Source organism: Alosa alosa, chromosome 8 (assembly GCF_017589495.1).
Source record: "Alosa alosa isolate M-15738 ecotype Scorff River chromosome 8, AALO_Geno_1.1, whole genome shotgun sequence".
NCBI lineage: Eukaryota > Metazoa > Chordata > Actinopteri > Clupeiformes > Clupeidae > Alosa > Alosa alosa.
In genome coordinates this window covers 29,564,733-29,590,420 of record NC_063196.1, presented here as the reverse complement: position 1 = coordinate 29,590,420, position 25,688 = coordinate 29,564,733, and the positions used below count along the sequence as shown (strand labels likewise).

Here is a 25,688-nt window from a genome sequence, read left to right as displayed (position 1 = left end):
TCTCTCAACCCACACACACACACACACACACACACACAATATCTCTATCTCTCACTCTCACACACACACACAATATTATGGTATTATTCTCTCAACCCCTCTCTATCTCTCTCTCACACACACACACACACACACACACACACACACACAATATTATGGTATTATTCTCTCAACCCCTCTCTATCTCTCTCACTCTCTCACACACACACACACACACACACACACACACACACACACAATATTATGGTATTATTCACACACAATATTATGGTATTATTCTCTCTCAACCACACACACACACACACACACAATATTATGGTATTATTCTCTCAACCCCTCTCTATCTCTCTCACTCACACACACACACACACACACACACACATAATACATAAACATCTGCAGTACACACACACAGACTCTCTGACTGTGCTGTTTTTTTCTCCCCAGGTGCGGGAGGAGTGCCGGTTCCTGAATGCGCCCCCCGTCCCCCCGCGCTGTGCTAAGGGCCCCGTGCCCAGTCCACCCGTGCCACCTAGATTTCCTAAAGCCTCCACCTCTCACACACTCAGTCCCAACCTGTCCTACTACTCCTCTGGGCTGCAGGAAAGGTGACTGACACACACAGACACACACACACACACACACACACACACACACACACACACACACACATACACATGAAGATAAGTCAGAGATATTCTTGTGAGATCCATAAATTAATAATGCAATGGAGACATAAACAGAGACACACATTCAGTGTTTTTTTTGTGTGGCAACCTTTGTTTATGTCTTTTTCTGCTCCTCCATCTCTCTCTTTCCCGTTCTCTCTCTTTCTCTCTCCCTCTCTCTCCCTCCGTCACTCTCAGCTCTGCTCCTCGTAGTGGGAACTGCTCTCCATGTCCAGACTCGTACTCCCTCTACTGTTACCCCTGCACCTGGGGCAGCGACTGCGTGACCCCCGTGACCTCCGCTCCCTCGGACGCGCCCAGCAACCCACCCCTCTCCTCCGCCGCCGCCAGCGCATCTCTGCCTGCCCAGGCCACCTGGTCCCACCCCCGGGCCACCTTCTGTCCAATCAGCACGCCCTCTGCCCCTCTCCTGTCCTCAGACTCCGCCCACAAGAGTTATTCCAGCTGCCCGCGGCCGCGGCCTGTTTCCCAGAGCCGCTTCGCTCCGTTCGGCGCCCTCAACCCGTTCGCCAACCCGGGCCACGCGCCCTCGTCCACTTCCTGCTCGTCCTCGCCGGCTGAGTGGCTGACCGCCGGCCGAAGTCCCTCGCCCGGCCCCTCGCTGCTTGCAGCCGACGCGACCGGCCCGACGCTCTCCGTGGAATCGGAGGAGCCTGGCGCTGGGGGAGACTTGGGCACGGGCCCCACGCCCACGCCATCTCCGCGCCGGATCAGGTGCCCTGGAGTGGCTGAGAGCCTTATCGTCAGCCCCTCCCCCACGGCAGCCGATCCAATCAGAGGGGCGGAGGGCGGGGCCTCCGACGAATGGCGTCCACCGGCCGAGCTGTGCATGCTCTCGGTGGAGGAGGTGTCTTCGTGCTTGCGCTTTATCGGCCTGTCCGAAGAGGTGGTGGCGCTGTTCAGCCGCGAGCGCATCGACGGCTCCATCTTCACCCAGCTGAGCGAGGAGATCCTGGCCGACGACTTCAGCCTCACCAAGCTGCAGGTCAAGAAGATCATGCAGTTCATCAAGGGCTGGAGGCCCAAGATCTAGCTGGCCACCGCAGCACCACGAGGCCCAGACAGACACGGAACACTACGTACAGAACGCAGAGGGATCTGGATGCAACTACAGCACAACCATTACCACAGAACACTACAGCTGCTTGTTTGACTGACAGACTGAACGTTGAGGGGCTCAGTTCTGGTCTGTTTAGGCAAGTTAGAATGTTCCAGAAGTGTTCTTGGAACATTCTGGAACAATAAAAAAAAAAAAAAATGGTGGATCAGGTCAAAATATTTACAAGTTGGGTTTCTAAGATCACACTTCCAAACCCAAATTCACACTAACTCCAGACAAGACCAACACACACACAAGAGGAGAGGAAAGCAGACCACAACACACTGGGGTCTGTGACATGCTTGTGTGTTATCTTGCGGTGTGTTGAGTCCTTGAGTATAACCCTTGTGCAGTGCCACTTACCCACAGCTGCAACCACAACACTGACCTCTGGTGGACAAATGCGTGTCAAGGCGTCCTGCTACACTGATGTGATGAGGTTGACTGAATGCCTGAATGCTTTTCCCTTCACCAGAACCCCCTCCCCACACCCTAGGTTGGTCATCGGACATGCGTGGGTGCTTGATAGGACTAGATGTTTTATGTTAGATACGCTAACAAGAGTGAAAGGTTGAAGTGTGTGTAAGTGCTTATAAAACATACGCGTCATGTGCTGGTAGGTTACTCTTGGGGCCAGTTTTGTTAAGCAGTGCGACCCCCCCGTGTGAAAAAGAGCTGCCCAAGCACGGTGTGAAAAACTGCCCATCAGGCTTAAAGGGACTGCCTGCTATTCTGATTCAGTAAAGCTCTCCTCAATTTCCTCTGTCCAATCTGTGGGCTCACACACACAGCCCTGGCTCTATGAACAGGAGCCACCGGCCATTCAGTATCTCAACCAATCACCATGTTGCTTCAGTTACGCGGAAGGGAGGAGTGTGTGTTTCGACTGGCTGTTGAGTTCAGATATCAGCAAGCTTTTGCCAGAATTTTGGACTGTTCCTTTAAAAAGTAAAATGTGTTAAAGTACGACGAAGTGACTAACCTCCCAGTCAAGGAACTTTTGTGTTGTTGTACAGAGATTTGTGATTGTTGGTGTATTTCTGTAAGAAATGTGTATGATTATGACATTAGTGAAAGATACTGGTTTATCCAGTGCCTGTTGAATTTAGGTCCTGTGTACATGTGCCTTCAGAATTGGAGGAACTACTTCTCAAGTGACCTGTATGGAGAGGCGCCATTGGCCGATGAGACATTGATTGACAGCCAAATGGGCCTCTACCGCTTGCCTCTCTGAGGGAGTAACAGCGCTTGCCAATCAGAGATTCAAATGGCGGTCGACATGCCAGACACCATCACTACTTCACATCACTTCTCCATTCCCTTTTTAACCTTCTAAATATTCCTTTCTGAAACATTTATGTTCTTTTCCCTCTCGGTGGGATAAAGTCTCCACTGAGCTAGACCCTTACAGAACAATGTGATGCTCCATTTTGTTCCATACGTCCAGATGATGGCGAGGAATTGTTTTGATTTTTGGGAGGTGATGCGGCACCACGTCTAGAGTAGGAATGTCCTACTTACAGAGACCAAGTTCAGAATGGTTCTCACATACTCTCAGAGAATGTAATTAGAGATTACTAACCCCTGTGTGTGTGTGTGTGTGTGTGTGTGTGTGTGAGAGACACAGTAATGAGAGGGTGTCAGCAGCAGAAGCAGCGCTGCCTGAACGGTACCCAAATGTCAGCAGAACCCGCGAGGGGTTGCGCTCCACGCAAAGGACTTCAACCTCTGCAGCTCTGGAATAATATTTAACATCAGTCTAGTGTTTATTTCAATTGTACTGAAATTTCATCTCTGTATAATTTAATCCTTTTGGATTAGTCGCATCAATGAATAAAAACATACCTAGGGGGCATATGGCTACGCTGTGCTGTCTGGTAAGGGGTGTGTGTGTGGGGATATTGTGTGTCGTCTACATTCACCTTTGTCCACTGTGTGTGGTAGCCATTGTGTAAGAGATCTGCGTGTGTGTGTCTGTGTGTGTGGGGGTGTGTAAAAGTATGTGTGGGCTTGACAGACATCACATGGCAAAGTGCATAATCCAGCTATTAACATATACAAACATTAAACCTAACAAATCAAACTTCTGTTCAGAGACTAAACATGCACTGTAAACATCTACTCCACACACACACACACACATATTTAATCCTACTATCCTACTCACATATACAAACTCACAGACAGACACACACACACACACACACAGACAGACACACAGTGGTATAGTTGTAGGGGGTTTATTTCGGGAGATGTGGACATGGGAATTCCCCTCAAGAGCATCAAGAATCCTTTGAACGTTGCGATGGCCACGACAAAAAAAAAAAAAAAGAATCAACTTAAAATTACACACTACATCCGAGCCACATGCAGACACAAAATATTCACATAAACAAATAAGACATAACATACAAAAACATATCACAAATACCCCCCTCCCATACACATAAAATTATCCCAATTCACTGATGGAAAAAATATGACAAGTCCAGACTCCCCAGTCACTCCACCAGATGATGAGGCACTGGCCAAGCGGAGTTAGGGGGAGGTGGCTCCTTCAGAAGGTAGGGTTAGTGCTTGCGTGACCCCCCTGCTGGGGGTCAAAGGTCGGGGTGGAAGGTCACTTATGGAAGCGCTTGCTTGCATCTTTGGCGTGGTCAAGCAGAAGCTGGCAGGGAGTGAAGTGGTTACCGTAGGCCTCCTCGTAGCGACGCATCTTCTGCACGAGCTTGTCGGCTCCGAAGGCGTCGACGAACCGGAAGGGACCTGACGGAGAGAGAAGGAGAAACAGAGAGGCACTTCAGACGAAGCCCTGACTTTCTTGTGTCTGCAGCTTATTACGGGGGGGGGGGATTGTTTAGACATATTCGGCCAAGTTCCCCCGTACATGGATTACGCCGAGGCTGAAAGAGTTGTTTCCATGGAGATTTTCAGGACAGGACACCAAAACCGCTGTGTCCAGCATGGGGGTGTGTTTTGAGTGTTTTGAGGCACGTGTAGGGTACAAGAAAGTTTGTGTGTACTAATGAATGTCAGAATGTATTTGAATGTGCGTGCACTGCTTGCACGTGCGTGCGTATGTATATGTGTGTGTGTGTGTGTGTGTGTGTGTACCTCCAAGGCAGGGGGGGAAGCCAAGGCCAAACACTGCTCCAATGTCTCCCTGCAGAGGGTCCGGTAGAACTCCTTCCTCAAGGCACAAGATCGCCTCATTCACAAACCGGGAAACCAGACGGAACTGCACGTCCTCATTGCTAGAGCTGCATGCGTGCACACACACCGCACACACACACACACGCACCACACACACACACACACAGAAATGTTAGTAGTGCAACAGGAGCTGATAATGTATGGAAGACTGGGGTCACATTTGAATATAAGCTGATGCCATCTGACAGACTAAAGACCACAAAACCTATGAAGTTTTGCATTGATGAAAATTACATTCCCTGTGAACAGTGAACATTTGTTCTGAGCTGAGCTGTGTGTTACACAACTGTAATGTTTGTGTGTGTGTGTGTGTGTGTGTGTGTCTTACACAGCTGGTGGGGCAGCGATTGCGAAGCGTTTGATAATCTCCTCGGCTCCTGAGTTCACCTGTCTGCTCTTGGAGCCCTTTTCGTACACATAACAGCCCTTCCCGGACTTGCGGCCTGTTCGCACGCAAAACACAAACACACTATTAAAGTACCAGCAATATACAGTACATCACTGTCAGACAGAAATGAGAGTAATACAAGGTGAAGTCTATGACATGAGGAGAAAAGGTCACCATCCTCAAGCCTACATGGAGTAGGTGTTTAGACCCAAACTACTTCTTGCCACAAGACAGAGGCCCATACATGCACAAACGTGTGGGAACATACACACACACACAAACAAACAAACAAACCTTTGAAGCCTTTCTCTACCATGGTCTTGAGTACTTCCACGTTGCCACCACCGAACCGTGAGCCGAAGGCTTTGCCCAAGTCCTCGGCCACGTGTGCAGCGACATCAATGCCCACCTCATCTGACAGGGTCGCCGCGCCGACCGGGAACCCAAAGCTAGTGGTCAGCTCGTCTAGCTTCTTAGGCCCAACCCCTTCCTGAAGACACAGCCAATCACATCTCAGTGAGAAAGACAGCAGGCTTGTATCCACAGTATACTGCAGAGTCTGTAAATAGGTTTGAGTGTGTGTGTGTGTGTGTGAGAGTTTCTCCGTCTCCAATAGAGTCCCACCTGTAATGCTCTGACGGCCTCTGCCAACATGGGAGCCAGACAGCGCGTGGTGTAAAAACCTGGACCATCCTGTAAACAACAAACAATATGGAGTCACATACAGCACACATAGAAATACTCAGCACACACAAAACACAAACACACACACACACACACACACTTACCCCTACTACTATGATGACCTTGCCCTGCTTGAGGCCGACGGCGACGGCGGAGGCCGTGGTGTCTTTCGACGTCTTGTCTGTGGTGATGATCTCCAGAAGCTGCATCTTATCTACTGGAGAGAAGTAGTGCATGCCTATCACCTGCAACACACAGAGACAGAGACAGAGACAGAGACAGAGACAGAGAGAGAGAGACACACAGTTACAGAAAATGGAGACACTGCTAGCCCACTCACCAGGACACAGGCATAATAATACACCATGAAGGAAAACACACGTGCGTACACACCTTTTCTGGTCGTTTGCTGGCAGCTGCAATGTCTTTGATGGGCAGAGCAGACGTATTACTGGCAAAGATGCAATGAGGAGAAATAACCTGCAAGTGACACACACACACACATTTAGCAATGCTACATGTAAACATACTACATTTGCACAGGACCCATTCCAATGCTGATCAAACGAGGGCTACAGGCCTAGCATGCGGCAACACACGTAGCATTTCTGGCTCAGTGAAACACAAACAGTTGACATTCATGTTCAACTCATAAGCTCAGAGGTTTTTAGTTATTTATCAATTTTAGATCATTATTTATCTTGTCTTTAGATTAGTGTTGAATGCTGCATGTGTAAACATCTGTGCTTAACCACAAATAACAACAAAGTTCTGTTGAATCTTGAGAGAGGACTTTACAGTTCGCACAGTTGGTTTCTGCTCTGAGCAACCAGGGCCTACATTTCAGCGCGGAATTCTGAGTATAGCTCATCATTTATTCAAGTCCCGCAAATCTAGCCATCATAATGCGAGAAATTCTTTCTAGAGTGAAAGATGCTTCATAGCAAAAACAGCGATCAACCGTTATCAAATTTATCATGACATGTGTTCTCACAAACACTTACTCCTATTAGAAAATCAAAACCAAAATCATGTAAGTAAAATGCATTTTAAGCCCTGGCAACACTTACTGCCTCCACCTCCTTGATCACTTTGTGTTTGATTGACAGGTCCTCAAACACGGCCTCAATCACCATATCGACCTTGTCGAAGCCACTGTAGTCAAGCTGACCAGTGACATAGGACAAAGTGGAGTCCCTCTCAAATGATGTGATGCTCCTTTTCTTGGTCTTGGTATTCAGCCTGAGGAACAGCACAACAGGCACCTCATTTCACTGACTAGGGACTTACAAAAAAAAAGTGTGTGTGTGTGTGTGTGTGTGTGTATTCAAATAGGCCAAAGGGACAAAATCTAGTCAAAGCTCAAGTACAGTAACTGCATACGGCTGATACCAGTCATTGTTGACACAATTAACAGCGCCCTCTGGTGGTCTCTAGCCCTCATTGCGCTTTCTCTCTCTCTCTCTCTCATGTGAGCCTCCTATAAAACCCAGTTTATGGTTCTGTGTTGCACCGACACCGTAGCTTGAGGGAGTGAGGACAGGGTAATACCAACACAACCACACAGGCTGACTGAGTCATGAATGAATGAGGGCGTAGGGGTGTATGAGGATGTATGTGAACAAATGAGACGGTGTGTGTGTGTGTGTGTGTGTGTGTGTGTCTACACACTCACCCTTTGTAAACCTGCTCCAGTCCTCGACTCAGTCCCTCCGACGTGGTATCCTTCAGGATGGTGGCGAGGCCTTTGTCCACTGATACCTGGGCGATGCCCGCCCCCATCAGTCCCGCTCCCAGGATGGCCAGGTTCCTGAGCAGCCAATCAAACACAGGGACAGTCTGTAGTGACAGCTCTAGGTTATGCTCCGATTGGCTCAGTGGTCTCAGAAAAATCACAAGAGGTGTGAACTTACTTGACCGCCCGCTCTGGCTTGCCAAAGTGGTTCTTCTTGCAGGACACCTGGCCGTGGTACAGGCCTATCAGGGCTTTGGATTCATTGGTCATTGCCAGCTGGCCAAAGTTCTGAAAAGAGGGGAAGAGGGCAACTAAGAACGAGGGAAAATAAGAACGTGCTTAACAAAGGAAGAGGGAAAATAAGAACGTGCTTAACAAAGAACGAGGGAAAATAAGAACGTGCTTAACAGAGGAAGAGGGTCAGACAAAGGAGACCAAGGGAGAAGGACGAGACAAAGAGACGAGAGAGAGTGAGTGAGAGTGTGAGTGTGTGAGTGAGATATTAAACTCACCTGAGCCTCTGTCTGGTAACCAGTAGTTGAACCCTTCTCCACACCAGCTTGGATACACTAGGATGCACACACAGAAAACAGAACAAATTCACTGCACTGCTGTGGGTGTGTGTGTGTGTGTGTGTGTGTGTGATACTGTATGATGTAAACACATGCATATACCTCTATCATGGAAGAACACTGGAAGATGTACATTTCTAACACTGGAAGGTGTACATTTTGATCAACCCATTTGAAGTGTGTGTGTGTGTGTGTGTGATAAGTGCTGTACCTCAATGATTTTTAGAGGTGCAGGATAGAGGCCTTTGGACTGCTTCATGACTTTGCCATGGACGGTCTTGTAGATCTGCTTCCGGACAATAGGCAGGCCCATCACCATATCCTGCAACTCTGAAACACACACACACACATTAGAAGTAGTTCCTCCATCTAGTAAGAGTCTAATCTCAAGTGTGTTTACACAGCTGAGATCTCAAAGTGTAATATATTTCAAGTGTAACATGGTAGCAAAGGTCCCCATTGATTATTACAGCACTGACTAGTGGAGCATAACATTAACATTAAGACCTCATGACTCCTGGCCGTGCCACAGCGTTATCAGTGTTATCTTGCCACGCTGCACCCCGCTGGCTCTTACTCTGCATCAGGCCCTTCTCCTTCTTCGTGGACACCTTCTTGTTGGCCAGGCCTTTGGCCAGTCCCACGGCCACCTCCTCCAGGTAGTCAATGGTCCGCTCTTCAGGGCTCTTCAGCCCCGGGCCTACACACACACACACACACACACACACACTTAGAAAACACATAAACGAGCCCACCCCTATATGTGATGCATATGAACACACACACGCACACACCTTTCTCCATGTGTGGACACAAACACACACAAAAAGGAGAAACTCTTGCAATATCCACAGACAGCCATACAACCCACTCACCCACACCCCCCACGACCACACACACCTGCCCCCCACACACACCCGCACACACACTCACCCAGAGGATCCACCAGGTGGTGCACCAGGCCCAGCTTCTTGGCCTTATCTGCTCTGATGTTCCTGCCCGTCAGCATCATGTCAAAGGCTGTGGGCAGCCCAACCTTTAACACACACACACACACACCACACATTAGGGTATTTCACTTAATGACAGTGCTGACATTTGAGTTACATTGTCACCCAGAGAAAACCTGCAAATGCTTTATTATCCTTTCAAATGATCTGAGATCTGAGTGCTAGGAAGTGTCTGCAAAATGACTCAAATGATCCCAGTGTTAGGGAGCGTCTGCAAAATGACTCAAATGATCCCAGTGTTAGGGAGCGTCTGTAACCGACTCAAATGATCTCAGTGTTAGGGGGTGTCTAAATGACTCACCATCTTGGGGAGTCTCTGGGTGCCTCCGGCTCCAGGCAGCAGCCCCAGCATCACCTCAGGAGTGCCCAGGATGGTCTTCTTGCTCTTGGTGGCCACGCGGTACTGGCAGGCTAGTGCAAACTAGTGAGCACGGAAACAGCCAAACATCAAATTACACATCTCTATCTTAGATTGATTATACTATGCATCGGTTTTCCATTCAGCATATGACAACATCACAACGTAAATATGTAAGACACAATTTACAAAGCTGAAAAAAGCAGTAGAAAGTCTCTTAGGAAAAGAAATGCAAGTACTCAGAAATGCACGCGACACACACACACACACCTCCAAGCCACCACCCAGACATGAGCCGTTGATAGCTGCCACTATGGGGATGGGGGACTTCTCAATCTTCTCAAACATCTTCTGGCCCTCCTGAGAGAGAGTGGTGACCTCACCGGCACTGTTACATGCCTGGATCATGCTGAGGGACAAGCAGACATTTTTAATGAAGTTAGCATTAGGGTACTAGGGTAGCGTATCGTTCAAATGTGATCAATTCCGGTTCTTTCTGCTCAAATCCTCATTTTAATTCCAAAATGCAAAGAAAACAAAGACAAAACATTTAGATAAAATATATATATATATCCTTATTCTCGAGGAGAAGTCCATGTTCTAAACCTTCAGCTGAACAGACACCGTACAATTTTGACATGATTTTAGCCCTGCATCTTTGAATAAATGTTCTTAGTTTGTTTCCACTTATTGATTCTGGTTCCGCTTCTTTCTGATTGATTCTACACAATTCTGATATTTCCAATATCTTGGCTTGCATGTTACATTATATGCTTCAGAGCATCACACATATATGCATTAGGACATACTGTATTATGCGCTTTGCATTGGGGCATGGAGTATTGCGTGTAGAGGAAACACATAGAAGGGGGAGCAACGGGGTGAAGAAATATGACTGAAACCAGAAATATTTACTTCATGCTAGGACACGTCTGATGATTCCAGTTGCTTGTATGGGCCTCAGAACATTGTGTACATTCACTGTACAGGTTGTTACTAAGTATACATCATGCTAAAGACGACCGGGGTAGGTGTACATGAGCTAGCGCTAACCCAGGCCGGGCATGATGACGGGTTAGAGAGAGCAACAGGAGTGTTTCAACTCGGAGTGCTTTGGTTTGGAAATGAGAGTCCAACATCTTCGTCTCTATGTTGACACTATTGTTTGTTTGTTTGTTTGTTTGTTTGTGTGTGGCAGCTGTGGGCTGCCAACTCGGTGTGTCTTACTTGATGTCGGCTCCGGCGATGAAGCAGCCAGGTTTGGAGGAGATCAGCACAGCGCTCTTCACTGCAGAGTTCCCCCAGATTTCCCCCATCACCTCAGTCATCTCTGCCTGCATCTGCTTGGACAGGGTGTTCACCTGTTCACCACACACACACACACAATTATGAGCATAAAGTGGGGAAAACATGGATGCCACTGAACACACACACGCAATTATGAGCATAATGTGGGGAAAACATGGATGCCACTGAACACACACACACACACAATAGTGTCAACATAGAGACGAAGATTTACTAATATAAAATGTATAAATAAACTCACACCTGCACCCAGACAAGATCTCACATAAACAGTGTATAACATCCATAAAATAAAAATCCACAATCCTACATATCAGCATGAATCAGGAACACACAACACACACACACACACACACACACACAATTAAGGTGGTCAAAATGTTGCATCATGATCGGCATGCAACGTAACATTTCAGGCTGACCTTGGAGCTTGGGTCATTTATTCGGACAACAGCCACATCATCTTTCAGCTCATAGTTGACATGGGTCCGGGCTGGAGGGGGGAGAAAGAAAGAAAGAAAGAAAGAAAGAAAGAAAGAGATTAAAGGGGAGCAGAGATCCAGTAAAGCATATAGTATACACACTACAGAAACAGGAAGTGAAACTGATGCTTGTGTGCGTGCTTACTCAGCATGGCTGCTGATGATGACAGGCCTCGTCCTCCATAACCTGCAGAGCATCAAACAAGACAACACAGTTTAGGTGCCACACACTCATACACACAATGCAGTAAGGGATGCCAGTGCTTAAGGCAGTACAATGGAAAGCCAGAATGGAAGATGCCCAAATTCATATAGAGATAAAGGCTAAAGGTGCCATGAGCTCCCATCATTCATTCATCATTCATTCATCCATTCATTCATTCATATATGAATTAATTCATTCTTTCATTTATCTCCTCACACACAAAGGTAGGATCCCTTATAGACAACAAAATATAGTGATCATACTGCCAGGTTGAGGTATTAAAACAAACATTTTAATATCTCAAACAACCAGCATTAGCAGTAAAGTAAATGGTATTTTTCAGTGTTTCACAGCGTAGCCAAACAGCCAGGGATTTTTGCTCATACCCCATCTCCTGGACAAACCAGGAATTACACTAACGTTACTGAACCTTGTCCCAGATTGTCATAGAGACAGGTCCGGTTTGACCTTTGCCCCAGAGTCTGCTACATCAAGTGACACCAAGACAAACCACCAGGCGGGGATACATGACCAAATAAAAAACACACACGTTCTATTCTTTGCAACGGGTGTTCCTGCACGTACATTATAAGTAAATGAATTCTACCATTTGATAACACATGCCATGTGAACTTGTAATACAACTCTATGCCCATGTAATACATTTTAAATCTAATGATAAGGAAGGACATAATAGCCTATGCATGGCATACGTTGACAGACCAATTAGAAGGTGTCTGGCTTAAAGTTAAATGTGGATGTTTCACGAATAAAGTTAAACAATCAAAGTATGCAAGAACATCAACATTGGCCTACACCTCCTCTTGAAGACGTAAATTCCCAGAATTACCTAATGACCTATTTGGAGGTCATAATATTTCGCCTGTATGTGATGTATGATTTAGGACTATAAAAGTTTTGAAATCAAAACTAACTACAGTTACAGTTATGTGGAATAAATAGTAAAAAGTGATCATGTTTGGTCTTTGAATGAATGTTGACTGACAAATGACGTTCACTAACGTTAACGTTAAGTTACAATTTAAGTGGAATTCCACTGTGGAGGACAGGAGTTAACTGCTAATATTACTTGACAGAAACAACCATGGCGGTTTGGCCTACGAAGAGGAATATGTCGGCTATTTCAGACAATCACCTTACTACAATATTCATTTGAGATTCACAACACTCATCTTAAGGACTTCAAGGAAGTGGGTGAAAGTTCACCAAGTCAGACTAGCAGGTTAGCAACGACTAGCCAAAGTTGCCAGTGGTTTGTTCAAGTTCAATTCCTCACGAAAATCATTGGCAAAGTTGCAAACAAAAGATAGATGAAAGCAATAGGGACGATAACGTTAAGTTGATACGTAAGACCATACCTGCAAAATGTGAATATTTGCTGGTCGCAAACCTGGAGAGAATGCCCACTGCTCGTACGCCTGCCATCTCGGCTGATGATCGGATGACTCAAAGCTAGCGCTGTGCTAGCAACCGACGTGCGGCAGAAATCTGCGTGCGAGCAAATCAACCTGGATGAGGACCCCTACTGTTGCTAGAGGTAACCCAAGACGACGCCGTTGACATAATGAGAATGTTTATATAAAAACAAGAACAAACAGTAGGTAATGAGCAACCATGTGCAAAAACATATATTTGCATTTATTTAGCAAGTATCATATTCGTCATTTTTTGCGTTCCTGAGCAAAAGATGGCATATATACATACAGGCATTCAACATGGGCATTACCTGTCATGTAGGGACTTCTGAACAGAGGTATTTTTTGTAGTCAGACTGAAGCCGAGCAGGCAGAGTGAGAACGCCAGACAGAGGGGGAAGCGCCTAACAGTTGATAAACTACTAGAAACTAACTGGTGAGTAGTATTTGTGGATAATTTGCCATTGTTGCGACGTTACTGGTTTCAACTTATTTAATTCATACTGACCTCATTACACTGCGTCTTGAAAAAAGTCATTGTAATATCACTTCAACTGACTTCAGTTAGCATTCTCTTTTGGGTGCTGTACAGCTGCTAACTTAGCTCCCTAGCTAACCAGCTAGAAGCTAGCTGGTAGACGCAGTACTGCAGGCGTCACCTCGACATGGTTATTTAGGTTGTCTTTTTTGGATATTTCAGTGCATAATGTTATGTATAAGTTCGTATGATTCATGTGTTAAATTGTTCTTTGTTAGAATGTGAACTGGTTCAGTGTGTCCTGTTCAACTCTGGGATCCCGATGGTTCTAGGTGAAGGGTCACTAGGGCTGGTGGGCGGGGCTGCTGTCTTACTCCAAACTGACAGCATCCACAGTTTTAGCATCAAGTTTAGGGCACACTGCTGAATGTAATGACAGATTCGAAATGGTGTTGATGAAACGAAGTTGTGGTACAATATGTTGACTGATGAATTGTTAACATGGTTGGCATTGTCTTTCTTAATCATTAACATCTGGCAGACCTGCCAAGGTATCTTTGGTTTTAAAATACGTTAATATAACTATTGTCAGTTAACCACTGTACTATGGCCATAGTAAAATCTTTGGAGCATGTGAGTGATTGTATGTACCTATGTTGTATACTGATGAGCTAATTCAATATTTGTCTTTCTAAGGTCAAAATGACATCCATGCTGATGAACTCTCTGCGGAACTGCCCGGTGAACTGCGCCTGGGCAGTGCAGTTTGGTAAGTGGTCACCCATATACACTACACATGAGCCTATTGCCCAACCACCTCTCTGGTCATGGTGGCCATGTTAACTGTGTGCTCATGTACATTTCTCTTTTTTCCTCTTTATGTTGTCTTCTATGTGTGGGACCCATCATCCTGCACAGCCGCTCGCTCTCTTAGTACATCATCTCAAATGCACGCAACAGGTAAGAACTTGATCCGTTCCAAATGTTCAGTTCTTAGCCTATCCATCACCTTAAGTTCCCAGGTGCAGTGTGTAGGTGGAAGAAGCTTTTGTTTAGCTAAATTGAATAAAAGAAAAAAATAGCAAAAATGCATTTCTTTGACCTCTGCTCTGCCCTGATCTATTTATTCTTGATAGCCAAGAGCAAGAAGAGCCTTGCGAAACCTGGCGTGAAGAACATGGTGCTGGTGGAAGGAGTGAGGACTCCCTTCCTGCTGTCTGGCACCTCGTAAGTGGTGGCCTCACAAACATGCACATGCCGCTGCAGAAAGGACTGTGCTAAGGACACTTGACTATGCCAGTACCTACCAGAACCCCACGCAGGCAAAAAAAACATCGGTGATGAGGCATAGATGCAGTTAATGTTTTAGGTTGTGGCTATTTTGGCATATAGACCCTTTCAACTGCATAAACAAATATGCACGTTCCTAAGGCATTTCTGGTGGCACAGAAAACAACATTGAGCTAATGGTAACTTGGGGACTAACAAGAAAAAATAAAAGTTTTAAAGTCCAAATTTTGTAGAACATTACGCTTAAGTTTGATTCATTTTCATTTCAAAGTATCTGCATTGGTTTTGAATGTTTCAACCTATGAAGGGTATATAGACATACTATACATATTGTACCGCTGAGTTACTGAATCCAGAGTTGTGTGGGTCTTGTGCTGTTAGTTGCTTTGTTGATGTACTTGTCCTCTTTGCAGGTATGCTGATCTTATGCCTCATGACCTTGCCAGAGCAGCCTTACAGTAAGTGACTGATTTCACTCATTTACACTACAAGAAGTCAGATTAGTTCATAATACCTGGGGTATAGAAAGGGCTAGAACATGTCCAAGGCCCCTCACACATTACTTAAGTTTACAAGTATTTGTGCACATGTAATGTCAATCCAAGTTATATAGTGGCATGCCAAATATAATCATTGAAGTCTGCATGATTACATTAAGTGAATATGCATTAAATGTGAAACGGACTGCAGACTGTGGAGTTTGTAAAAATCCATAGCCGGGCAAATGACTTACACCAGTGATGTCACCAGTTGGAGTTGTTCAGACAGTTAGTCTCTTTAGTTCCACTGATTCCTTGTCTTCTACAGGGGTCTCCTGACGAAGACCGGCATCTCTAAAGACATGGTGGACTACATAATTTATGGCACGGTCATCCAGGAGGTCAAGACCAGCAACGTGGCCCGGGAGGTGTGTGTCTATCAGTGTCTCTCTCTCTCTCTTCCAGGGCACCAATTTTGCCATGGCAATGACCTTCACTCATGCATTACTGCTAAGTAGCAGTCAGTTATGTGGCAAAGGTTAAGGCTCACTCACCTTCATCTACCCTTGGGCGGCCAGTCGACCTCATTATTTTGGTGGCCTTGGTAAGAGGATTTAGCTGCCAGCTTTATGGATAGAATAAAAACATTGTTTTATAAGGTAAAGATGAAACTCGGGGTCTGGATTCTGCTGCTGTTATGTTGCCATAATGTAGCCCATGCAGGTATGCTGTGTGGCCTGAACTTTGCCCTGCATCCCCAGTTGGCCCAGAGCAGATAGTCTATACTTAGCCAAAGCCCTCGTCTGGACAGACCTCTCTTTCCATTGCCACAAGGTTACAGAAGAGCTGTGATGCATCTTGGTATTCAATTTCCACCAAAAATAGTTCCGTGTGTGTAGGACACATACAATGCTACTGCCAACAATGTCGGCTATACTTGCACAAGTGCTACACTTGTGTCTGTAATGTGCTCTTGTCTGTCCCTGCTGTCACAATTCTAACAATCTTGTTTTCTTAGGCCACATTTACACATAGCCGGGTATTTAGAGAAACAAATATTTTCCCCCCTCCGTTTTCAATAATAACATTGTGCACACAACATTGTTTTCAAAAAACTTGTAATTTACATCAACGCTAAATAAACACGCTGTCGAAGCCATAATAACTATGCCAAACCTATGGGTGGCAGTGTAGGAAAGTAATAAAAGCCATGCTGGCCAATCAAAATCCTCAGAATCGACACCAACGACTAACACGAGCAGTAAAATGGTGACCTCCGCGGCGATCCTTCAGCCTCTGCTCCTCCATGTAGAGCAGTTGTTGCAAATGCAAAAAGGCCAGAAGCGTTTGCACAAAAGTAAAAATTAGTAGCACCTTAACAGCATCGATGATAATCCTGATCAGTAGCCAAAGAAACTGTAAACATCAGGCGCTCACATGACGTTAAGGATTTTCTGGCGCATAATGTGACGTTTAAGAAGCTAAAACGCCCGTTTATCCCTGTTGACACGGGCAGCGCTAACCGCAAGTTATCAGAAATCTCCACTTTGGCCGGAGGTTTTAGAAATAATCGTTTTCTGTGATAAAAACGGGGTTTTGGTGTAAACGAGAGGCCAAACCGCAGGGAAATATCTGCGTTTTCCCTTCGTGTAAACGGGGTCTTACTGTGGGTTGCTCTGAGAGGCATTGTGCAACCTCAACCTAATGCAGATACACAGAATGAATGCATTGCCATTCTATTCCTGTCTGATATTGCTTACTTAGATACAGTGGTGTGAAAGTGTTTGCCCCCTTCCTGATTTTTTTTTTGCATGTTCACACTTAAATGTTTCAGATCAAACACATTTAAATATTAAATTAAAGATAACACAAAATGCAGTTTTTAAATGAAGGTTGTTAAGGGAAAACAAAATCCAAACCATGGCCCTGTGTGAAAGTGATTGATCTGCATCTTTGCAGAATTGTTGTAATTCAGCCACATTGGAGGGTTTTCGAGCATGAAGAGTCTTTTTAAGGTCATCACTGTATAAAAACTATATAAAAAGGTGTCTTTGAACACTACTGTAGGAGGAAAGGCACCAGCGTGTTTACAGTAGCAGAAGAGTTGAAGTGGAAGGCCGATTATGGAGGGGGTTGAGGGAGGCATTCGGTCGGATTCTGGTGCTGTGGAAATGTGTAGCCTTTATGTGCAGGGTACAGTAACATTCAATTCAACAAGTTTGTTAAAATTGTGGCTATTCTTGCTCAGATTTTCAGCATACTGTAGGCCTATGTTCGATTTATTTTCGGACATACAGTATTCTTGAATCACCGATGGAATACATGAATGTCCACGTACGGGCATTGCTATGAGACGTCTTCCTAGATCATCTGACAAAGATAACGAATTCCCTTGGCTGACATTATATATCTTCATAGAGAATATCGTCCGGGTAGGCTATATACATTTTCTGGCGGTCTCTAAAACCCCTCGCCCTGCGAAGAGAGTCCCTCACAATTTGCGCTCCAATGTCTAGATCATCCAGGTACGCCGACATGTCTCGGGAGAAATTGTTAGTGGAGGGGTGGTACTTATAAAGGGTGTGGTTAACGGAAACCTCGGGTTAACCAAGAACATAACCTGCTCGGAGCAGGTTTGAGATGTAGCGTAAATTGCCATGGCAGCATACCTCGGTTAAAACCTATCCACCATCCGTAGTACGGGTTAATCAGGAAGTTACGCCACACGTGATCAAGTTACTCTCGAAGTTACCCAGATAAGCCAGTAACCCCACTTCGTAGTACAGGCCCCTGGTCAAGTCGTGTCAGAGAAAAATAAAGAAAGAAAGAAAGAAATGGCTACTTCACTTTGTCAGGCAGGTCCTATTTAAGTGATTTCCTGATTGAGAACAGGTGTGGCAGTAATCAGGCCTGGGTGTGGCTAGAGAAATTGAACTCAGGTGTGATAACTTAACTGTGGTTTATGTTAAGGCCATGTACAGAGCTGTTTGGATTTTTTCCCCTTAATAATAAAAACCTTAATTTAATAACTGCATTTTGTGTTTACTTGTGTTATCTTTGTCTTATTTGATGATCTGAAACATTTAGGTGTGACAAACATACAAAAAAATCAGGAAGGGGTCAAGCACTTTTTCACACCACTGTATGCATCACCAAAGATTCCTTTGGCTGAACAGGTCCATGTATCAGTAGTATATATGACATAGTATAGCTATAATGTGTGTGTGTGTGTGTTTGTGTGTATTGACTATGTTCCTTTGCTCCTTCAGGCAGCTCTTGGTGCAGGTTTTTCAGAGAAGATCCCTGCCCACACTGTCACCATGGCTTGCATATCTTCCAACCAGGCCATGACCACAGGTATTGCCGACCACACAGCTGCTGTACTACAACACGTTGAATTATAAATCACCTTATGTTACGTATTACAGTGGTGCGGTGGTTTCATAATTCAGCCCAGAGGAAATGGCCAGCATGTAAAACAGAGTTGATGTGTATTATACTGAGGGACATTTTTGTTTCTGCTTTCAGTCTCAATAGACCTCTGAAGTTCGCCTATAAAAAAACTGCCATCTTTGACATCCGGTATCTGGCGATTTTTCCTATGGGAAAATAACATGGGGATTTTGAATTATCGCACCTGTTACACTCTCGCGGGGATGGAAAAAGTCTGAAAGACGTTTTCCTGAACACACTTTTGTCCTCTGCCTTCGAGTGGATACTGTGATCTCCGGTACGTGAAGGCGGCACACTTAGATTTTTGCCACCCCAGAGCTAACTTGCAATGCAACTTGCCATAGGTAGTTAGCTTCAATTAACAACCGGATCTCCTTATATGGGCAAAGATGGCCGTTTTGGTTCTTTTTTTAGGCGAACTTCAGAGGTCTATGACCTGTACCTTGCCACAGTGATGACATGTTTTGCGTGTCTTGTGTGTCGTGCTGCTTTAATGTACTTCCACTCAGTGACTGATGCAGGTGTCCTGTGTTTGCTCATGTTGGGTGACCGCTGACTCCTTGTGGTGTTCTGTAGGTGTGGGGCTTATTGCAGCAGGCCAGTGTGACGCTATCGTGGCTGGCGGCGTGGAGTTCATGTCCGACGTTCCCATTCGTCACAGCCGCAAGATGAGGAAAACCATGCTGTCCCTCAACAAGGCCAAGACTCTCGGAGCCAGGCTATCCCTGCTCGGCTCCATCCGGCTTGCCCACCTGAACCCTGAGGTACTACAACTACCAGCATGCACCACTTTACTGATAACACTACTTTCTGCACAGTACAGTTAAAGCAGAATTCCGGTGTGATATTGACCTAAAGTGTGTTGAAACATGATACCGAGTGTGAACGTATGTCTCATAGCCCATCTCTGCTTGTCCCCTGCACTCCAAAATCTGGCGCTAGTTAGCAGATGCTACCAACAGCTTTTTGAATGGTGGTGCTTCGGCATCGGACTAGCCATGCAAATAAATCACTGTTTTACACCATTTACGAGGCTCAATGTATCTCCACACTTCATTGGTAGACTTCCGAGGGCCCTGACATTTAAAACGAGACATTGAGAACTTTGAAAAAGCACTGGTAGTTTACTTACAAGACGATTTATACAGACAGTATCTTCACAAAGTTTAGCGTTTGCAGCCATCTTCAATTTAGTCACGATAAATTCGAAATGGTAAGAATGAACAGGTATGATAAGGGATCAGATTCCAAAAATAATTCCGTGGAAATGCATGGATTCCAGTTGCTGCTACTGGAAATTCACATAGATATGTTTTATTTAAATAGCAATGCAAATCAAATCTATTAGGAGTCTCTTAGGAGAATAGAAAGTTTAGGAGGGACTTTTTCCTTAACTCGGATAGGGGAATACTAAAATGAGGCTTCCATAGCTCTCTTGTGAAGACAAGTTTTGTAGTATTTCACTTTTATCCATGCACCACAACGGTATCAGCATAATAATAATAATAATAATAATCATAATAATAATAATAATAAGCTTTATTTGTATGGCATCTTTCATACACAGAATGCAGCTCAAAGTGCTTTTCATTTGGAGCACTTAACACAATAATGGAGTAAAAGAGCGTACAGCACAGCATTGCCATAATCTCCTGTTACTTTGTATTTTAGCCATTGGTATTTTGTGCTGTCTTCTGTGCACATGTCCTGTATGAGTTGTGTATATTGAAGTGTCTGTACTGCCTGACTATGTTCTGTCTTCAGTCCTAAGCCTTACATTAAACCAAATTCCAGGAGATGTTTCATCACCTTGGAAATAAAGCGTTGACTTGATTGACTGGACTATCCACTTGTTTGAGTGCGGAATGTGTATGGTTTGGTTCACAGCTGCCTGCGGTGGCTGAGTTCTCCACAGCCGAGACCATGGGCCACTCGGCCGACCGGCTGGCGGCGGCATTTGGCGTGACGAGGCAGGAGCAGGACGACTTCGCTCTGCGCTCACATGGCCTCGCCAAGAAGGCCCAGGATGCCGGGCTGCTTAGCGACGTCATCAGCTTCAAAGTGCCCGGTAACTAAAAACGCGACACTCACTTTTTCTCTCTCTCTCTCTCTCTCTCTCTCTCTCTCTCTCTCTCTCTCTCTCTCTCTCTCTCTCTCTCTCTCTCTCTCTCTCTCTCTCTTCTCACCTTTCCTAACCCCTTGTGAACGGGGTATGAGATACTGTCATGCGATGGCTTATGACGTCTGAGGTCCAGCACCAACGTGTCTCTTGCGTCCGATTAGGTAAGGACATTGTGTCCAAGGACAATGGCATTCGCCCGAGCTCCAAAGAACAGATGGCCAAGCTGAAGCCAGCCTTCGTCAAACCCCACGGCACAGTTACCGCTGCCAACTCCTCCTTCCTGGTGAGCAACCAATCAGCAAAGCCTCTTCACACCCAGCCAATCATATTGCACTTTACCTGCAAACGGAAATAAGACACACAATCAATGACTGCAGCCTCTTTATGGACTCACATATTCATAATTGGCTACTTTTATTATTTTATTTCCCCTATTTCCCTATCTGGTGTTGACAACACTTTGGCACATTTCATACAGTAGATTTACACATTTTAATTATTTGACTTGATTTCCCCTATTTCCCTATCTGGTGTAGACAACACTTTGGCCCATGTTATAGATTTAAATGTGCTTCTGAACTAACCCTGACCTTGACTTTTGTTTGTGTCAGACCGACGGTGCCTCTGCTGTTCTCATCATGTCTGAAGAGAAAGCCTTGGCCATGGGATTCAAGCCGAAAGCCTACCTCAGGTACGCCATAGCTGTATACACGCACATAGGCAATACAGATACTGTACCAACAGGTTTATCATATACAAGTCCTGGATTATTAGGTAGGCTGTGGGCCTGCTGTATTACACATTACACACCTCTCACACAGAGCTAACCCACCAAACCACACCATTCTTCATTTCCATGGAGACGTCTGTCGAGGTGCTCCCTCCCAGCCATCGTCAGTGTTTATACTGCTGTAACATGAGCCAATGTCCCACCACACACTGCAGCCGATCTCCACATGAGCAATGTGTGTGTTGTATCTATAGTCATATAAGAGTGCAGTCTCCAGTTTTACAGCCGATGGTTGTGTCCCAGACACCCCCCTATTAGAGCATCTCTGCCTCATAGTTTCTTTGATGTTTACTGGGCAAGTGTGTTTCTGAATGTGTGTGTTGTTTTTGCAGAGACTTTGTGTACGTGTCTCAGGATCCCAAAGATCAGCTCCTGCTGGGGTGAGTGTGCTGTGGTCCTCACCACACTGATGCCATGATGATGAATAGCTTTCACTGGGAACATCATCATTTATTGCTGGGTTAAAGTGGACTGAAATAGTGTACATAGGCTAAGAACAGCTAATACAAAAATCATGGTGTTAATGGCTAATTTGCAACACCTGTCCCTAGAAGGGCTTTTGTGAGTATGGAATTCTGTGAAATTATGTCAGTCAAAATGGCAGTAATTATAATATAATAGCAGATGGTAAAAGGAGAGGAAGAAATAAGTAGGGCAATAAAACAACACATAAGGAAGGATAATATTTCATTGTGTTTTTAGTAAAACAGTTGTACACAAATGTACAGATGTGCTTTTTGTAAGGGATGTATAAATACAACTTTTGTCCCAATCCCGCAGGCCCACCTATGCCACTCCTAAAGCTCTGGAACGCAGCGGACTAACCATGGATGACATTGACGTTTTTGAGTTCCACGAGGCCTTTGCTGTAAGCACATGCAGCCACACACACACTATTATGCATACGTCTGTATGTGCATACGCAGCCACATGCACACACACTGTTATGCATACGTACATGTATGTGCATATGCCAGCAAGCGCAGTCACAGCATCCATCTTTAAATATTAGCAGTTATTGATCACACCCCTCTGCCAGACAAATCCATCTTCCACTGCTTTATTCATGGCCATGTTTAAGAGATGACTTTGTGTGTGTGTGTGTGTGTGTGTGTGTGTGTGTGTGCGCGTTTCGCGTGCACTGAGCAATGGAGTCTCAGTAGGGCACATGAGCTGGTTTCTGCTTTTATGTATTTATGACTGAATTCCACCCCTACACACACACACACACACACACACACACACACACACACACAAATACTCACACTTCTTTCTTTCTGTCTTTTTCTTGCTGTTCAGGGCCAGATCATGGCCAACCTGAAAGCCATGGATTCTGACTGGTTTGCCCAAACCTACATGGGAAGAAAAACTAAGGTAACATTTCAAAGCTTTATTTTGTCTCTGACCCCAAGTTTTATGTCACTCTGTGTGTGAGTGTGTCTGTCTGTCTGTATCCTGCAGAGATCTGATCTGCAGACTGTCAAAGCACAGTCCTCTAATGAACCATTTTCAGCAAATGAAAACTATTAAAAGTATTCAACTTCTCTGTATATCTGAGCTGGCATGTGTACCTACCTTCGTTTCCCATTTCTTACATAGCTATGCAGTGTGTCGGTTATTCAGTGTATGTGTGTGTAATTGTGTGCGTAACTGTGTGTGTGTGTGTGTGTGCGTGTGCGTGTGTTTCAGGTGGGCACCCCTCCCATGGAGAAGTTCAACACATGGGGCGGTTCTCTCTCTCTGGGTCACCCATTCGGTGCCACGGGCTGCAGGCTGGTCACCACCGTTGCCCATCGGCTGCAGAAGGAGGGCGGGCAGTACGGCCTGGTGGCAGCATGCGCCGCTGGAGGACTGGTACGACACACACACACACACGCGCCCGCGCGCACACACACACACATACACAGTCACACACAGTCACACACGCATACACACACAGTCACACAGATATACACACAGTCACACGCACACACACAAACACACACACAGTCACACAGACAATCACACATAGTCACACATACATTCAAAGACTCACTGCAGACACAGATACGTACATACTTAGGCCCTGTTTAGACGACAACAAAAACAATGCAGCCAGTGATGTTGTTCTGCGTTGGACTCTGTCATTTAGACGCAGACGGAGGTTTTATCCCCCCGCAAACAGAGTTTTTAAAAACTCCGGGCTGATCGTTTTTTTGGAAAAACTCTGTTTGTTCGTTTGCGTCTAAAGAGGTACAAACAGAGACTTATGTGACGAGGTGGAGATTTTTAGTCCGTTCAGAAGAGAAAGAGGAAGTGATTCGTTGTTGTTGTTGGTATTTTCAGGATTCTGATTGGCTAACGTGGGATTAAGCTTCTCCTTACACTGCCATCGACAGGTTTGACATGCTCTTGAAGGCATATACCTGGGTTAGTGTAAAGGAAAAGTTTTCTGAAAACTGACAGGTGTGCACGATGTTATTTTTGAAAACGGAGAGGGTGAAATGTCCGTTTATGAAAATAGCCGGCCACGTTTAAGCATAAACATAACATAAACAGCCTCAGTATGTGCAATTTCACATGTAGATAAGCAGCTCCTACATATAACAACATACAAGGGAATGTGTGGCAGAAGGTTGACCTTGGCCCTGACCTTGACCATTTATATTTCCATATTTATTCTTCCACATAAAGAGTCAGTGAAGAGCTCATGGCATGTCCACAAGGTTTCCCTCTTGTGGTGACATTTAAAAGTTCAGGTCCAGTCAAACTATTTATTCATTTCTGATTGGACGAAAGAGTGGCAATATCCCGGGACCTCCCCCCCTCGGGATTGTTTACCACTAGTAATCACTCTGATGTGATCGCAGATTTGGCAAAGGGTATAACCCACTGCTGTGGTTACCGACGGCCCAACCACAGCCGTGAGTCTATCCTTACCACCCCCCACTCTCACTTGCACTATACTGCTTAAATAAGTGCAGTCCCTCCAACACACACGCACACACACACTTCCTACAAACCCTGTACACACTATAATTTCTTATTTCTGTGTTGCAGGGACACGCCATGGTGATTGAAGCTTATCCCCAGTGAAGCGGAGACAAACTGAAGCCATTTTTACCCCCCACCACACACATGTACGCGCTACAGAAGGAGACTCTGTAAATAAAACCGACCGAATTGCCTTTGAGGAGAGAACTCTCTCGCTGTACTGCTGGGATATGGATGTAATTTATGAAGGCGTATTGTAGCCGTAAGAACACTATGTAAGTGTTTCAGTATGAGCCTTAGGATGGGTACGAAGCCGCATGCAGACATTAAGCACTTAACTTCCGTCGGGTTAGGACATCAATGATAACTATGATAACAGTGATTAATGTCACCACAAGTGCAAGTTTTTGTGCCTTCACCTCATCTGTGCTATGCTTCTGTTTCTTTTGTAATGAAATTGTGAAAACGATCTGATTAAAATATCTGTATTAAAATAGTAATTCATTTTATTAATTAACTTTATTATTATTATTATTATTATTATTATTATTAGCATAAGCAAGCCTATCTGTGCTGTGCTCCTCATCCGGGGAGGGGGGGGGGGGGCAGCTGTTTTGCCCGGGTCTTTTAAAGGTCTATATTTCCATACACAGAATTAAATATTGTCTATATTTCCATCCACACAATTAAATATTGTCTGACTCACCTCATCAAGCTGGCAGCCTCCACAGATGCAGCATTGCTTCCTGTCAAGTGTTAATACTATTATCCACACTGAAGGGGGTGGTTAAGTTAAGGTGGCAGAAGTTTGTAAGAACTGCCAACATCGCTTACAGCTGCCTCACAAACGTTCCAGCTTCATTAAATTATTTTTTAACAAATTTATATCAGGTTTTAGAATCCGACACATTGCCCCCAGCCTAC

General features: G+C 45.1%; 3 protein-coding genes across 3 annotated transcripts in view; 2 read left to right on the top strand and 1 right to left on the bottom strand.

Moving 5' to 3' along the window:
- The window catches only part of gareml (GRB2 associated, regulator of MAPK1-like), a 26,998-nt gene extending 23,357 nt beyond the window's left edge, over positions 1-3,641 (top strand). The window contains 2 exon segments of the mRNA XM_048250724.1: positions 448-608; positions 867-3,641. Of these exon segments, the coding sequence (XP_048106681.1) occupies positions 448-608; positions 867-1,722 (1,017 nt within the window). The 3' untranslated portion in view covers positions 1,723-3,641.
- Positions 3,642-4,012: 371 nt separating this feature from the next.
- On the bottom strand, positions 4,013-13,248 carry hadhaa (hydroxyacyl-CoA dehydrogenase trifunctional multienzyme complex subunit alpha a). The gene is made up of 20 exons (XM_048250388.1): positions 13,123-13,248; positions 11,684-11,725; positions 11,479-11,549; positions 10,976-11,109; positions 10,019-10,157; positions 9,692-9,811; positions 9,314-9,416; positions 8,958-9,080; positions 8,592-8,710; positions 8,321-8,377; positions 7,987-8,096; positions 7,749-7,883; positions 7,144-7,315; positions 6,467-6,553; positions 6,178-6,318; positions 6,014-6,082; positions 5,684-5,879; positions 5,330-5,444; positions 4,903-5,048; positions 4,013-4,554 (listed from the first exon to the last, which is right to left on the bottom strand). Exons 1-20 carry the CDS (start codon positions 13,187-13,189, stop codon positions 4,409-4,411), a joined length of 2,292 nt encoding a protein of 763 aa, XP_048106345.1. The 5' UTR covers positions 13,190-13,248; the 3' UTR covers positions 4,013-4,408.
- A 266-nt stretch (positions 13,249-13,514) lies between these two features.
- On the top strand, positions 13,515-25,264 carry hadhb (hydroxyacyl-CoA dehydrogenase trifunctional multienzyme complex subunit beta). The gene is made up of 16 exons (XM_048250389.1): positions 13,515-13,615; positions 14,354-14,426; positions 14,576-14,617; positions 14,794-14,884; positions 15,361-15,405; positions 15,755-15,854; positions 18,696-18,783; positions 19,456-19,643; positions 20,767-20,947; positions 21,163-21,284; positions 21,613-21,692; positions 22,124-22,171; positions 22,572-22,659; positions 23,091-23,165; positions 23,481-23,645; positions 24,831-25,264. The coding sequence occupies exons 2-16, from the start codon at positions 14,360-14,362 to the stop codon at positions 24,864-24,866; spliced, it is 1,416 nt and encodes a 471-aa protein (XP_048106346.1). The 5' UTR covers positions 13,515-13,615; positions 14,354-14,359; the 3' UTR covers positions 24,867-25,264.
- The last annotated feature ends 424 nt before the right edge of the window (positions 25,265-25,688 follow it).

Excerpts from the sequence above, each read along its gene's own strand:
- hadhb (XM_048250389.1), top strand. The coding sequence starts at position 14,360 with ATGACATCCATGCTGATGAACTCTCTGCGGAACTGCCCGGTGAACTGC. Across the intron at positions 14,885-15,360 it reads TTCCTGCTGTCTGGCACCTC|GTATGCTGATCTTATGCCTC; the intron begins GTAAGTGGTGGC and ends TCCTCTTTGCAG. Across the intron at positions 15,406-15,754 it reads CTTGCCAGAGCAGCCTTACA|GGGTCTCCTGACGAAGACCG; the intron begins GTAAGTGACTGA and ends TGTCTTCTACAG.
- hadhaa (XM_048250388.1), bottom strand. The coding sequence starts at position 13,189 with ATGGCAGGCGTACGAGCAGTGGGCATTCTCTCCAGGTTTGCGACCAGC. Across the intron at positions 11,726-13,122 it reads CAAATATTCACATTTTGCAG|GTTATGGAGGACGAGGCCTG; the intron begins GTATGGTCTTAC and ends GATGCTCTGCAG. Across the intron at positions 11,550-11,683 it reads ATCATCAGCAGCCATGCTGA|CCCGGACCCATGTCAACTAT; the intron begins GTAAGCACGCAC and ends TCCCCCCTCCAG.